We start from the raw sequence: 13,740 nt of genomic DNA on the forward strand, positions 1-13,740 counted from the left end.
ACCCCAAGGCTTGCCGGTCTTGGCCATTGAGTCGCCGTGCAGAACGCCATCCACCTCATCGATGACGGTTCGAGGCGTGGAATGCACAGCTTGATCACGCCGACGTTTCAAGGGGCCTACCATTCACAACGGCTGAGCCAAGGCCCTGATCGAATGGGTGACTCTACTGGTACGACCAAAGCCAAAGCGTCTTGTTACCACCGCGACAACCGCGATTCTACGTCCTACAACTTCGCCTTGCTTATAAGCACCAACCAACAGTCGTGGAAGTCCGGGCCAATGACACGACCTGGTGTGGCATTCTTGCGCCTCGGCGACGAGCAAGGGACGCATCATGTCCATCCATGGCTGTAACAATTTGTACACTTTTCGACCAGACTACATCTAACTCTGGCAATACTGGGCCAACCACGTCAAAGGCAATGATCCCACGCCGTACCATGCACTTGAAATTGGATTCAATGACGCCCCGTCACCGTCACTGGCTGCCGGTGCGGTCTCTCGTACCGAGGGAACTCGTCGTCTCGCGCTGAAGGCACAACGTCGACATCCTCGAGCTCCATAGCAAGACTTGTCACAGAGCTGAGGTCGATTTTTCTCCCGTCGCGCTGCGGTAGCACAGTCAGCATAGTCACAACCGAGTAGCTAGCCCAGCAAGCTCTTGGGAATCTCTGTTGTGCTTACAGTTTCGATTTCGACCCGCAGAGCATGCTTGATGAAGTCTGTCGTGTCGTTGACAGAACTCAGGTGTCTGCCGGCGCCTTGGACGGCCTTGTCGATGGTGAAGCCGCCCTTGACAACGCCGCTCTCAGGCTGCTGCCCAATGACCCAACTACCAGCGCGCTGGTCGTCGAGGTACACGTTGACGGAGCACGGCCTCTCGACCTGGGTCCTGTCGAGCTGCAGTTTAACAAAGTAGCGCCGGTGAGGCTGGTACTTCTGCGTCGACTCGTCTCCGGTAGCCCCAAGAGCCTTCGCCGCCGGCGCGCGCGGTCTGGGGCCATAGAGCTGAATGATGGTGCGCGTGGCGTCTTGCTGCATCTGCTGAACGCTCTTGGCCCAGAATTCGAGGCCTGGATACGAGTAACCGAAGCTGCCGTACGAGAGGACGGACAGAGACGTGTGGAAAGCGCCCGAAGTTTGGAAGAAGGGTTCCAGTGGGGATTGGTTGCCGATGGGAGTGTTCTCGCGGGTCGCGAACCGCGATCGGCCCCAGTAAGTGTCGTTGAAGATGGGGCTCTCCGGGTGCACGGCCTGCCAGTACGCCCAGAGACGGTCGGCGTTGGCGTGGTGAAAGAGGCTGGGCTTGTCAGCGTGGCGTGTTGCCAACGGCCCCGTCTGAAGAGGACGCGTAACTCACAATAGGGGGTCAAAGGCCGTCAGGTCGACGCTCAAGAACTGTTGTCCGCACGCCGAGTCCCAATGGATGCTATCGTGGATCCGCTCCAGCCCGAAGCCCCTCTCACCCGTGGCGAAGCCAGTGAAGTCGTTTTGGGTCGCGAAGGCATCGTACTGGCCTGCGCGTTAGACTGTGATTATGCTCTATTCCACTGGACAAGTACTCACAACCCACTCCTTGTAGGTGCGGCTCCGCAGAGCATTGTTGGCTGACTCGGGATACCTTGCCGGTGCTGGGCAGCGCAGGATCCGAGTCCTGCCCCTCACGTCGTCGAAGACGCCGAAGCGGCCTTGCAGCGCGGCAGCCGGGTACCGGTACGTTGCCAGCGGGTTCTCCATGTCGGCTTCGCGAACGCCGTCGCCATCCGGGATAACGACCTTGACGACGCGCGGGACGGTGGCTTGCGGCACGGCCAGGTCGGCCGCCCAGTCCCAGTAAGGGATGCGCAAATTTGCAGCCGCGTTCACATACGAGTCGCGCCACCGGACCGGGTACTCGGCGGCGAGCCGTTGCGCGTGCCTGACGAGCTCTTGCTGCATGTGGGTTCAGCGAGCTGTTACCATCATCGGCTGCTCGTCAAATTCGCTCACCTCGAACAGTGCGATATATGGACGGTGCCAGCTCGCGAATATCTTCTCCTAGACTGACCATGAGCGTTGGTCATGTGAGCAAGCTCGACGCCCTGAGGGAAGGGGCTTACACCATGGGGACAGTAGCCGCGCCACCCGTTGGACTGTTCGGGCCCGGCATTGTTCCACTCGACGTAAGGCTTGCCGTGGATGCCCGCTATCTGGAACCAGGAGCGCTGATCGGACGGATCCATGTCGTACATGGCTCGCAGGGACCGAAGGAAGAGATGCCTATACCAAGCTCTGGCGCGTTAGATACCAGTCACGATAATGCGGGCTACGCAGGGCTTGGCGGAAAAGACGCGTCCGTACCAAGCCGCCCCCCCCCGGGCCTGCATATCATTGATATTGAGACGCAGCGGAACCGGTCCATTTCCCGGGACAGGAGCGCCAGTGACGGGAATGTGTTGCTGTGCGAGAGCGACTGACGAGGCGGCGACGAGAACGGCAAGGGCCGCGGGCCACAACGTGGAGAGCTTGGGTAACATGTTACAAGCGGACGTAAAGTAGTAGCAGTAGTATTAGTGGTAGGGAGGGAGCTCGGCGTCTGTCACCTCATGCGGATCAAAGTAGTGCCCTGCGGGAGAGGCGAGGGATCTGAGGGAGACACATTATGGCTCTGAGATGGGGAGGCCTTTATATCCATGGCCGACACTGCGCAGTCCCACCGGCAGCACCGGATGCTGACTCTCCACGACAGGATGGGAACCTTACACGAACGGCCTGAAGTCGGCGAAGACTGGCATCTGCTGGCAAGGCGCGGCGCATGACCACGGTTCCTAGCAGATTTTAGGCCGTGGCCCGACAACGTACGAGATTCAGCTGGAGAAGGACCTTGGGGACTGGACGTGCATCCGAGTCGTTGTATGGAACGGACGACGAGCGAAGGCGCGAGAAAGAGAGGGGAGAGGATGATGAAAAGTTCCAATATTTCACGCTGGGGATCCCTGGCAGCTGCGCGATCCGGGGAGGCCGAGCCGATGTTGCAGGACAAAAGGATGGCGAGCGAGGAGGTGAGGGAGCGAGAAAGGGCCAAGGTAAGGTGGGTAAGGTAAGAGAGACGGCGACAATACGTACGTACATTATACGTACGAACGCGTGGACGAAGGCAGTGTGAGGAGTCACGATGGCTGCTGCCCCGATGCACGCCCAGCGTATGGACGGCATGGGCACGGGGCATGGAGCCGGGGACGAGAGAAACGACTTGCTTGCGGCGTTTGGTTGGCTCTGTGGACGATTCGCCGAGGTCCCCCGGTGCCATCGTACAAGATGCAACGGCCTGCTGGCGGTGAACTAGGTCAGGGGCGCGAGGGGGACCACAAACCACGAGCACCTCAGCATACAAAGTACGTACGTACGTACGGACTTGGCGGAAGCGGGTGGGATATTTTCGGGGCTTGTGCTCCCCTCTGGCATCCACTTTCCCCAGCGCACGATGTCATCAACGGTTCGCATCGCGAGATTCTTTTTCATCTTTTTCCCGCCCCAGTTGTTGGGCGGGCGGGGAGAGATGGGAGTCCAACGATGGATTGGGAGATAGGGGAACTAGATATGCTGTACATAGGCGAAGCAACAGCAGCACTGCCAGACTGCCCTTTCATCATCAGTCTCGCGATGGAGAACGGCCCGCACCGCGTGCTCGCGTGTTGGTTACACACGTACAGAGCCTGGTGCCACCAAGGAGATAGGCTTCGTGTTTGCATCTGCTCCGGTTTCCGGACGACGCGAACCGACGCATATACGTAATTTAGACGCGGTAGTACGTAGTATATTGGACATGATGGTGGTATTGGATATCTTGTCCCAAGACACGGAACGGGGGGCAAGATGGAAATACCGGTAGCGAGGCAACGATGGGGGGGGGGGGGACTTGAGTAGCAACTGGACAGTACTAAGTAAGCAGTACGAAGCTTGGCGGTTTCCCAGCCGCGCTGCCTGCGTGGATGTAGTATTTCCTTGGTAGCCGTATTGACTACTATTTTGTTTTTGAAGCAACGGGAAAGAAAAAGGCTCTAGATGGAAAGGGGCAGCACCGCGTCACCGCCCACCGACGGAGGGCTCGGCGAGTCTTGATCTGGTCCGTCGTGGCACGACAGCTTTGGCGGTATTTCCCAGCCGGGCCACCCCTATGTACCTACGCCTACGAAGTACGTGATGCATGAAATAGATGCAGTATACCTTGGCCAGGGCTTGTTGGCACCATGTGCTCCCGTGCTGTAACACACATTTGGAATGCTGCTACAAAACAACTAGTACTGTACACTTTTCCTCTACAGCGTCATGAGCCCCCATCACGGCCTCTGGACTGACTGGACAAGGGGTATCATGACGCACGCATTCGAGCCAAGCAAGAGTTAGAAAGCCCCGTCCGTCATCTGACTCTGACCACCAGCCTTTTGCCGCAAGACATCCCAACCTGAACAAAATAGACCAGGCTGGCATATACCTACTCTATGCAGGTCAGACAATCAAGGACAAAAAGAAAAAAAAAGAGAGGGGGAGGGGAAAAAAAAAGAAAGTGCCAGCCCTGCCGCCCTGCCATGTGGCGTTGCGGTGGTGCGCGGCGCCGTGCTGTGTGTAACTGTCGCCGGTCCTGCAGGCACCACAAACGGTGCATATATATATGGGCATGGCGCCACCTTAAAAAGACGGACAGAGAGGCAGGCAGGCAGGCAGGCAGGCAGGCAGACCGGCAGACAGGTGTAAAACGACGACGGCGACGACGGCGACGTGCGACTGGTGTGGTACACGCGTATATGCAATGTAATGATGCGACACCACCACACTCCGCGCAGGCGGCGGCATCGTCGGCATCGTCGGCACCGTCGCCGACTGGGAACCTGGAACCATCATTCAACTGAGCCCCCTTCCCCCATTCATCATCCATCATTCATCCATCCATCCATCATCAATAGCCCCTGCGCAGCGCAAACCAAACCCACCGAGCCGCGAAGACGGAATTGATGGCGTGGGCGTGGGCGTGGGCGTGGCGCGGCACGGCACGCATTGGCAACTCATTACTTGAAAAATTGAAAAAAGAAACAATGGCGAACCGTATTTCCAGGTGGGCTTTTGGTTGGGGGCGACGAAACGACTGCTGCTGCGTTGCGCTACGCCATACGTACATACCCAACGGGCTTTGTACTACAACGGACACCCGCATCGCGTAGTAGTAGCAGTAGTAGTTGCAGTTGCAGTTGCAGTAGTAGTAGTAGCAGCAGTGGTAGTAGGGTATGTCGTGAGATGCGGCTGCTGCTGCTGCGCGCCGCTCGCGATGCGCACCCGAAAAGCGCATACTACCTCAGGTGATGGCGTGTCTTCCTAGAACTTCGGGTGCCCACTGCTCATCTAAAGGCCGTAGCCGTTCTATACCATACCAGAACCGCTCCTTTATATATCCGTGTAAACCAGCTACATAGGCTATTATAATAGGAAATGAAGTATACCATTATATGATCAGGGTTTAAGCGCCCCTTTCCCCATGTTATCCTCTAGAGAGCCGTCCTCGTAGGAGACTGCAAGAGTCGGGGCATCTGCGATTTCGCGATTCCCAGATTCTATGTGTTTTTCCTGGGAGGGTTGCAGCGTGAGAGGGAACCGAATGTCAACAAGGCCACTACATACATACAAGAGCCTCAGCCCCAGCATGTTGAGAGGTGCGACTGCAGGGGGAGGAAGGGAGGGGGCTGATAATGGGTTGCGCCCGCTGTACACACGACTGCAGACATGCATGGGTCGACGCCAGTACATCCATACACGTACCCGGTTGCGAGGCCCGCGTTTGTCGGTGGCCTGAGGAGCATGATGGGGGGATATATGCTGGGTTGGGTGCTTTACGCTTCAGCTGCCGAGGTGCAGAGATGCAAAAGCGCACGCCCAGCACTGGGCACCAAGTTTACTTAGTAGGGGGGAGAGGTCTACAAGGTCGCTGCAGGCAAGTACGTTTTGCAAGAATAGATGATTATGCGAAACGTCGGGTAAATACCCTCACAATCATTGTAAGGAACCCATGATGGACATTGGACGCGACAAGCAGACTACTCGCGAGTGAATGGATCCATTCAAAGTAAGAAAAAAAAAGCGCCATCTAGCAACCCTCTTCTGCTATCTCTCGTGAAAATGAGTTCTTAAAGTATTCTTTCTCGTCCTCAAAGAAGCGCCTCTGCTCCTCCTCGCGGGCGATCAAAGCCTTCCGCTCTGGGGACTCCATCATAAAGGCCGTCAGGCGCGGGTGGATGGCCTCCATGTAGAACGTCCTGAAATCGGGTTCCTCCGACCTCGGCTCTTCGACCTCGTAGAACACCAGGTCCCAGTACACGTCGTGCGTCAGGTCTGGGCTCAGCAGGGCCATCACTACGGCCGTGTGGCACCACGTTTCCATCTTGGTGGCCCACTCCTGGGAGAGTCGCCTCGGCGGCGGGAGAGCTCGCTCGCGGTCCCTGACGGCGGCGACGAGACGCCCGGCCTCGGTGTAGAAGAGGCTCTTGCCGAGGAGCATAAAGTCGGGCCCGCCGCCGGTCAGCCAGACGGGCGGGACGAGCATCTGCGCCGGAACGACAAAGCTCCATTCCCAGTCTAGGACGCCGATGAGGGTAAGCTCCTCATCGAAGAGCAAGTTACTCATCAGCATGAGCATATCCCCATGCATCAGGACAAAGGGCCCCCTGTCAGCGGCGGAGTCGACCCAAGTATCAAGCACGAAACGGCGAAACTGGTGTCTCGCGTAGAGGGTGGCCCGGCCCGCGCGAGTGTCGAGTCCTATATCGGGGGATTTGTCGAACTCGTTGTCAGCCAGCCAGAACAGAGCGTCTACAAAGCACCTGGCTGTCGAAAAGGTGGTTCTAGGCTTGATCCTCGCGCCGGGATCCATCCCCTCGAGCTCCTGCATCATCATCTCAATTGATAAAGGCCGGTGGCACACGCGGATGTCGTCAGGCTCGCAATCATACGATGGCTTTCCATCTACGATGGGCAGCCCGAGGGCGCCGATTTCGGGGAACTCGAGTTGACGGAGCTGCACGTAGACGTCGGCGAGCTGCTCGTGGAGCTTGCTCGTCGCCTCGGTCGGGCGGGTGTAGCTACGCCATCTCTTCTCCTTCTTGAAGCCGAGGTCCTTGAGGGTCCGGCCCTGAACGTAGTCCATGATGATGAAGGCCGTGCCGATCGGACTGCCCTCGGTGAAGGAGTAGGCGTGCACGCGGGGGATGGGGATGGTGGTTTTAGCAGCGACATACCTACGCAAAGGCGCGTCTTCTGTCAGACAAACGGTGCCCGATTCAAAATATTTCAAGGGCATAGAGACTGGCTTACCTCATGGTGGCCAGCTCAATCTCAATCTTCTCGTCGATCCAGGCGGTGGCGCGCGCCGGCAGGGGAATTCGGACGGCCCATCTCTCCGGCGGGGAAGCATCAAACTCGACAAAGACGCAGACATTGAAGGAGCCGTGTTTGGGGGACCCAAACGTCTTGCACGGAAGAAGGCCTGCGTGGTAGGACGAGGCGAGACGGCATATAGCTTCGGAGTCGATGGAGTCGATGAAGCGCTGACGATCCTTGTCAGCCTTGTCTTTGATGATGGCATTTCTCATCGTCGTGGGGATGGTGAGATGGATGAGGCGCGGCCCCTCAGCCAACGGGCCGCTCAAAGACACGTCGTATGCGGGGAAGTACGAAGTACGTACAGGGCAAGCAATTGATTCCCTACAACCGACCAACAACAACATGGAACCATTCACAACCAGCCCCTGCATGTCCGGCCAAGGTGCCGCACGCCTACCGTTGCTCGACAGTCTACACTCTACAGCATGTCGACGACGTCCTTGGCCAGTTGGAGCTTCATCACCCCCTGGCTATGGGTATCCTCACACAGACGGATCGAGACAACGTGCTGTAGACGTACGGCCCGGCCTGATCTTGAACCCCCCCCCCTCACAGCAGCAGTCGCAATGCGGACCCAGCCATCAACTACTCTACACGTCTCGTTCAATTGTATTCTGCAAGATGCGACCATACCCGGCTGGCCCGAACCTTTTCGCGCCATGCTGATGCGAATGCCCTCAAACGCAGCCCCCCCGCCTGCGCGCTTTGCTTGTCGATACATGAAAAACGCCCATTTCCGGGTCCACAAGAACTTCCAGTGTTCAAAAAGTCCCCATATTGAGATCACGGGCTGCCGACCCCTGCCCTACTTGACAATAATCAGTTCGTCGTCATCGTCGTCGTCGTCCAGCGACAGCTGCCTGGCCGCCAGGTCTGCGCTGGCGGCGTCCAAGCCCAGGCTCTCCCGCCCGGCCTCGCGGATTCCCTTTTCCGTCACGAACCGCGTCTTCTTGCGTACCGGCGACTTGGAGCCGCTCTTCTGCGTGTGCAGCTTCTGCCCGTCCTTCATGCTCGACAGCTTGTCCCGCAGGTTGCTGCCCCAGCCAAACCCGCCTCCTGCCGCAGCGGCCCCTGAGCCTCTGGCGCTGCCTGCCGTGGAGCCAGCCTGTGAGCTCTCGGGCCGCTTGCGCTTGATGGGGCTGAGGTGAATGGCCCGGTCCTTGCTATGCAGACCGAGAGATGCAGCGTCCAACTTTGGCAGTTCGCCTGCCGTCTCTGATGCCGCGAGCGCGGCCCGTGAGGAACTGCTGGGTGCCGCGTTGCCAGCCTTCTTCTCGCCCGCCCGTTGCATATACTCGCGTCCCGCAGCGTTGCCCACCTTCCCGAGCTGCTTCATCATCTCGCGCTCCTTTTCCTTGGCCTCCAAGTTCCGCTTAAGAAACTCGGCCTTTTCCTTGCGGTCGGCCGGCGCGCGGTCCTTGCCGTCGATGAGGTCCGCTGCGCTGAACGACCTCGACGCGAACCACTGCGTCTTGGTCTCCCAGTCGTAATTGTCGGGTCCCTTGCCTCGCCCGTCCCATTCCTTGAACCCGCCGCCGCGGCCTCCTTCGCGGCTTCCGCGACCGCCACGCCGGCCCCTGTCACCGAAGCCGCTCGTGTTGACCTCCATCCGTGTTGAGCGCTGCTTGCGAACGGCCTCGTTGGAGTGAAACTCGCAGAACTGAGTCCTCTTCTTGTTGACCCATGCGCCGCACATGTCCCCGTCCTTCTTCACCGACTGGCAGAATCCTAAATCGCGCGCCGCGCCAATCTCGATGATGGTGTCGGCGTCTGAGTTGATGACTAGACTGAATCGCCCCGTGTCCAGCCTCCCGGGTGGTGGCGGCATGATGCTGGGGTTGAGGATGGCCACCACCGTGCCCTCTGTCAGCTTCCAGAACCTCGTGAACCCCGAGTCGAAAAGAAAGAGCTCCAGCTCAAACTCCAGGTCGCATAGCGTCATGACCATGTACTTGCCTCGGTCGTCCGACCGGCCCTTTTTTGCCTCGGATTTCTTATGGGCGCGCGGCTCCGACTTTTTGGCCACAATGGCAAACGCAACAACGTCCTGCTCGACGTCGGGCAGAGCAAAGTCTGGTGCCTTGACGTCGCGGAGCAGCTCTTTGATGTTCATCGTCTTCTTTCCTGACACGTGCCGCGCGAGGACGCGATGCGGGACGATACGACGGGACAGGTGAAAGCATGAATATGGTTCAAAGGCCGAGGCTCCCTCGTCACCCTCTCGAGATACTGTGTCCTGCGACGACTTCTCTGTGAAGGAACTAGACTCGCCCATGGTTGCGTGAGATGTGACGTTTGGTACCGTCTTGCTGCGTGGCAGCGTACCACCCGCCTTGCCCTTGGTCGTGATCTGCTCGCGGGTAAACGATGGCGCTGCGATGGGCTCGTCCGAGATGTCGACGGCGTTTTTCTTGTACGCTTCCATTTCCTTCTTATCGATGCCGAATGCGTTTGTCCTCACCTGCCGAATCTTCTCTTCTCTCGTAGCGCGAAAGGTTTCCTCCGTTCGCGCCGAGGCCAGCCGCTCGTTGAAGCTGACCGGCCTCGGAGCTTCTTGCGCGGCCAAGACCGAGTTGGAGGATCTGGACCGTTCCAAGTAGCCGCCGCCTCGCGCGGTGCGGGCGCCCGATGCGCTCTTGCTGCTGGGTGCTCGCTTCAGCGAAATGTCCTTTGCCTTGAGGCCCTTGTCTATTCCGAGTAAGACTCTGCTGGGTGACGTTTGTTGCAGAGGCGCCTGGGCCCGCCGGATCGGGGATGCAGGAACCTGTACCTGGCTTCGTGCTGCGAGTCGCGTCGGATCTTCAGAGCCCGGGGTGCTAGCCCGAGCGCTTCTCTGCGGCTCGGCGCCAGTGGCGAGTGGCTGTGGCTGCGGACCATCGTCTTGCGTCTTGGTCAAGATATTTTCCTTATTCTTTGCGTTCTGAAGCTTCTTGAGTCTGAGTCGAGCCTGAATCTCCTGCAATTTCAGTTGCAACGTCTCCTCGTCTTCGTCATCCTCGTCCTCGTCAAGATGCAGCCCCAGTCCACCTCCAGGTGACAGGCTCGCGGCGGCCATGAGGCGTCGACGCCTCGACGGCGAGGGGGAGGGCGACGTCTGGCTCAGCAGCTCTCTATAGCGCTGTCGTCCGCCGGGCGTGCTGAGAAGGGCTTCGTGGGGAGATCGTGGTGGCCATTGGGGCTCGGCATCTGGAGCAGTTGGGCGAGGGTCAGTTGGGCGAGCTGACGCTCGGCGAGTGACGAGAGCTTTACCTGGAGCCATGACTGCAGACTCGTTCAGCTTGTGTCGGCCAGGAACCAAGCCCAGGCAAACAGCGGGGATTGACGGCGCATAGCCGCAAAGACTGCCGTTGCAAAGGAGCCGGGGGGGGGGTGAAGGGGGTTTGAGATGGCAGGAAGGTATAGGCGTGAGTGGTGCTTGGTGTTGACCAAGGTGCAGGCAGAGGTAACGGCGGCGGGCCAGTGGCGCGGCCCCAAAAGAAAACCAGGCCGATGTTTCGCAGATGGCAAGGTGCAGCTAGCCGTTGGTCACAAAGGGCAGCCCCAGACTCTGTTTGCTGGCGCCGCGGGTTTGGTTTGGTTGGTTTTGGTGCGGTGAAGCAAGGTGTGGAATGGGGAAAGGGTCGGTCAGTGGGACCGCGACGCGCTTTACGCGTCAAAGACCCTGGCCCCACCTTTCCAGGTCCGGCAACGCGTCTGGGGATCGAGGCAGCTCCCGTCCGAGTCTCTCAGGGCCAAGGGGGCGGCGGCATCAGCATTGATCACCGACACAGCAGCGCACGAGCTGCTTTGACCTTGGCTAATTGCTCATCTAATTGCAATTTTCCGTTCATGGGCTCCTCTTCTCCCTTTGGATAGCACAGACAGCCGCTCGACACAAGCCCAGGAAGACCGACTTCACCATCGCGTGCTCACCACCCTGGGCCGCGCACAATGCCGAGAACACGATCGACCAAGACCGGGCCGGCGGACTCGAAAGAGCCTGTCACGCCAGTTTCCTCTTCCAAATTTGCCCTCACGTCCAGCACAGGACCCCCGCCCAAGCTCTTCATCCTCCCGAAGCGAGCTACACCGGAAGCCCGCATCGTCACGCTCCCCAATCCAAGACACGGCCAGCCGGCTCGCTACCTCGTCTGCCCCGACACCGGCATTTACGAGTTTACCAAGATTGCCTCTCCCAGCCATACGCCTCGGAGCTGGCTCGTCGAGACTCACGACGGCTCTACGGAAACGAAAACGGGAGACGCCACGGATATCAAGGCCCAGGTCATGATGGGGGCGGAGCTGTACATTGCCACGAGCATTGACCCAGTCTTCCTCGTCCTGCCAGCCCTCGTCGACTCGCAAGTCGCTAAGGGCTCGGACGAGAAGAAGCGCCTGTTTCTGTCGAGCGATGACCACTTTGACAAGCTTCCGGAGGAATCATCTCACCTATCGGAGATCCTGAGATGGGAGAAGACGAGGGGACTTATCGAGCGTCGGATGGCTGCCATATGCGATACAGTCGAAGCCGGAGACGAGAGCATGTTCCGCCTGAACGAAGACAAGCTGTTGGCGACCGTGCTCGGCAAGGCCCAGAAGATGAGCGCCGCGGGTCTGCCCGCGAGCATGGCAGACAAGTTTGTCAAGCGGCCGCTCGAGGCCCCGGTCATACTGCAGAAGCGAAGCCCGCCAGCCAGCGGTGGCCAAAAGGAGACCAGTGACTCCCAGGTATCGACGCCCCAGACAGACTCGGCGACCTCGCAGTCTACCGTCACGACAACCGACTCGGCCATGTCCTTTACTTCGCAAGCCTCGACCGCCGCCACGTCATTCACGGCAGACGGGCTAGCGACGGACACTATCATGAACACGGTTGAGGCTTCCACCGAGGTCGTCACGCTGCAGAGTCTCCGAGTGGCCTTTGACTTCATCTGCTCCAATTACGTCGCGCCGGTGACCGCCGAGCTGCTATGTCAGCGGCTACAGTCGGGCGAATCCGTCGACTTTGCTCCCCTGGACAAGTACCTCGCCAAGGTCGCCGAGCTTCGAGCCGAGGCTTTTGCCTCGCGGGCTACGACGGACTTTTCGCGCAAGCGCGCCTTCGACGAAGAGGAAGAGGAAGCGCGACAGGACAAGAAGCGGAAGCTGGAGGAGGAGAAGAAGCGCAAGGCCAACGAAAGTCGCGGCGTCAGGGATCTCAAAAAGGTCAATACGAGCGGGATGAAGAAGCTGAGCCACTTTTTCAAGGCAAAATAAAGGCTCCTGTTATGATTGGGTATCTTTGCGGACAAAACGGCGAAACGAGAGGCGACTGGCCGTCAGGCCGTCATCTCGCGGCTCTAGAGCGCCCCCTGGTTGTGCCGAGTCCTCTGCCTGTGCCCGAGGTGCCGCGAGTACTCGATGCCGTCCCAAATCTGTTATTATCCGACAAGTGGGACGCAGTGCCGCCTCGCGAACTGACTCGCCCGCGGCTCGTCATCCGGGTGCGCGACGCGCCGCGTGTGCCACGAGACGGCGTCGGGGCGCCGAGCCTGCGCCTTTCCTCTTCCTCCTCCCGGCGTCGGCGGAGATCTTCGCGCCTTTGCTCCTCCTCGGCGGCCCTGCGCTCGGCAGCCCGCTGCCTCTCGAGCGCCTCCGCCTCCTGCTCGGCGAGGTCTTCCGTCGCGCCTTTCCAGCCGGGATGGAGGACAAGGCGTTGGTTGTGCTCGGTCTGCGAGAGGATGCGCGTCCAGGTGTTAAGAAGGGTCGAGGCGTTGGAGACGGTATTTGAGACGACCTGCACCACAGGTTAGAGCTGGGACGGACGACGGGTTTATGTTTAACGCACCTCCATGTTCCCGTCCGTGCGGCCGAGGGTAGCCAGGATGCCCTCGATGGACTCGTTGATCTTGCGTACACCCTCTAGTTCCTTTTGCAGGGCGGCTTCGCGGTCGACCTGCCTGTCTTGGGCCGTCGGGGTCTTGGGAGTCTTGGGAGTCTTGGGAGTCCTAGGCGTCTTTGGGCGCGGCTCGGGGGCGGCATGGTCTGGCGACGCCCAAATGTCGGACTCGGTATATTCTGTGTCGTCGGCCATGGTTTCTGCGGCGCGGGACGGAAGGTGAAGTTGTTGGATAGACGTTGAGGTGAGACGATGACGATGTGGCAGAAGTAACGACGAGCAGACTGGATGACGTTTGCAGCCGTTGTTGGGGTAGTGTTAAGAACAAGAAACCAAATGCACAATTGATTGGCCCCAGTCACTCTTGGTTGCGTAGCACCGTCCCTGATCCGCTTGTTAGGGTCGATATTCTAGGGGCGGTTCCAAACTTCCACCGCTGTTGACGGTGGTTGTGATGAGGGGCATCCATGCCCAAG

The 13,740-nt window shown here is 59.1% G+C and overlaps 5 protein-coding genes across 5 annotated transcripts; 1 reads left to right on the forward strand and 4 right to left on the reverse strand.

Moving 5' to 3' along the window:
* Nucleotides 1-296: 296 nt before the first annotated feature.
* JDV02_004516 (Tyrosinase) lies at nucleotides 297-3,509 on the reverse strand. Its single transcript, XM_047985741.1, has 7 exons — nucleotides 2,341-3,509; nucleotides 2,100-2,259; nucleotides 1,990-2,037; nucleotides 1,567-1,932; nucleotides 1,361-1,512; nucleotides 685-1,300; nucleotides 297-608 (listed from the first exon to the last, which is right to left on the reverse strand). The coding sequence occupies exons 1-7, from the start codon at nucleotides 2,514-2,516 to the stop codon at nucleotides 459-461; spliced, it is 1,668 nt and encodes a 555-aa protein (XP_047841718.1). The 5' UTR covers nucleotides 2,517-3,509; the 3' UTR covers nucleotides 297-458.
* A 2,551-nt stretch (nucleotides 3,510-6,060) lies between these two features.
* Nucleotides 6,061-7,639, reverse strand: JDV02_004517 (uncharacterized protein). The gene is made up of 2 exons (XM_047985742.1): nucleotides 7,339-7,639; nucleotides 6,061-7,262 (listed from the first exon to the last, which is right to left on the reverse strand). Exons 1-2 carry the CDS (start codon nucleotides 7,614-7,616, stop codon nucleotides 6,116-6,118), a joined length of 1,425 nt encoding a protein of 474 aa, XP_047841719.1. The 5' UTR covers nucleotides 7,617-7,639; the 3' UTR covers nucleotides 6,061-6,115.
* Nucleotides 7,640-7,967: 328 nt separating this feature from the next.
* Nucleotides 7,968-10,999, reverse strand: JDV02_004518 (uncharacterized protein). The gene is made up of 2 exons (XM_047985743.1): nucleotides 10,657-10,999; nucleotides 7,968-10,593 (listed from the first exon to the last, which is right to left on the reverse strand). Exons 1-2 carry the CDS (start codon nucleotides 10,664-10,666, stop codon nucleotides 8,213-8,215), a joined length of 2,391 nt encoding a protein of 796 aa, XP_047841720.1. The 5' UTR covers nucleotides 10,667-10,999; the 3' UTR covers nucleotides 7,968-8,212.
* A 126-nt stretch (nucleotides 11,000-11,125) lies between these two features.
* Nucleotides 11,126-13,593, forward strand: JDV02_004519 (uncharacterized protein). The gene has a single exon (XM_047985744.1). It carries the CDS (start codon nucleotides 11,338-11,340, stop codon nucleotides 12,640-12,642), a length of 1,305 nt encoding a protein of 434 aa, XP_047841721.1. The 5' UTR covers nucleotides 11,126-11,337; the 3' UTR covers nucleotides 12,643-13,593.
* JDV02_004520 (uncharacterized protein) lies at nucleotides 12,526-13,710 on the reverse strand. Its single transcript, XM_047985745.1, has 2 exons — nucleotides 13,214-13,710; nucleotides 12,526-13,162 (listed from the first exon to the last, which is right to left on the reverse strand). Exons 1-2 carry the CDS (start codon nucleotides 13,457-13,459, stop codon nucleotides 12,713-12,715), a joined length of 696 nt encoding a protein of 231 aa, XP_047841722.1. The 5' UTR covers nucleotides 13,460-13,710; the 3' UTR covers nucleotides 12,526-12,712.
* Between the last annotated feature and the right edge of the window lie 30 nt (nucleotides 13,711-13,740).

This window comes from Purpureocillium takamizusanense, chromosome 3 (genome assembly GCF_022605165.1).
Source record: "Purpureocillium takamizusanense chromosome 3, complete sequence".
In the NCBI taxonomy this organism is placed as follows: Eukaryota; Fungi; Ascomycota; class Sordariomycetes; order Hypocreales; family Ophiocordycipitaceae; genus Purpureocillium; species Purpureocillium takamizusanense.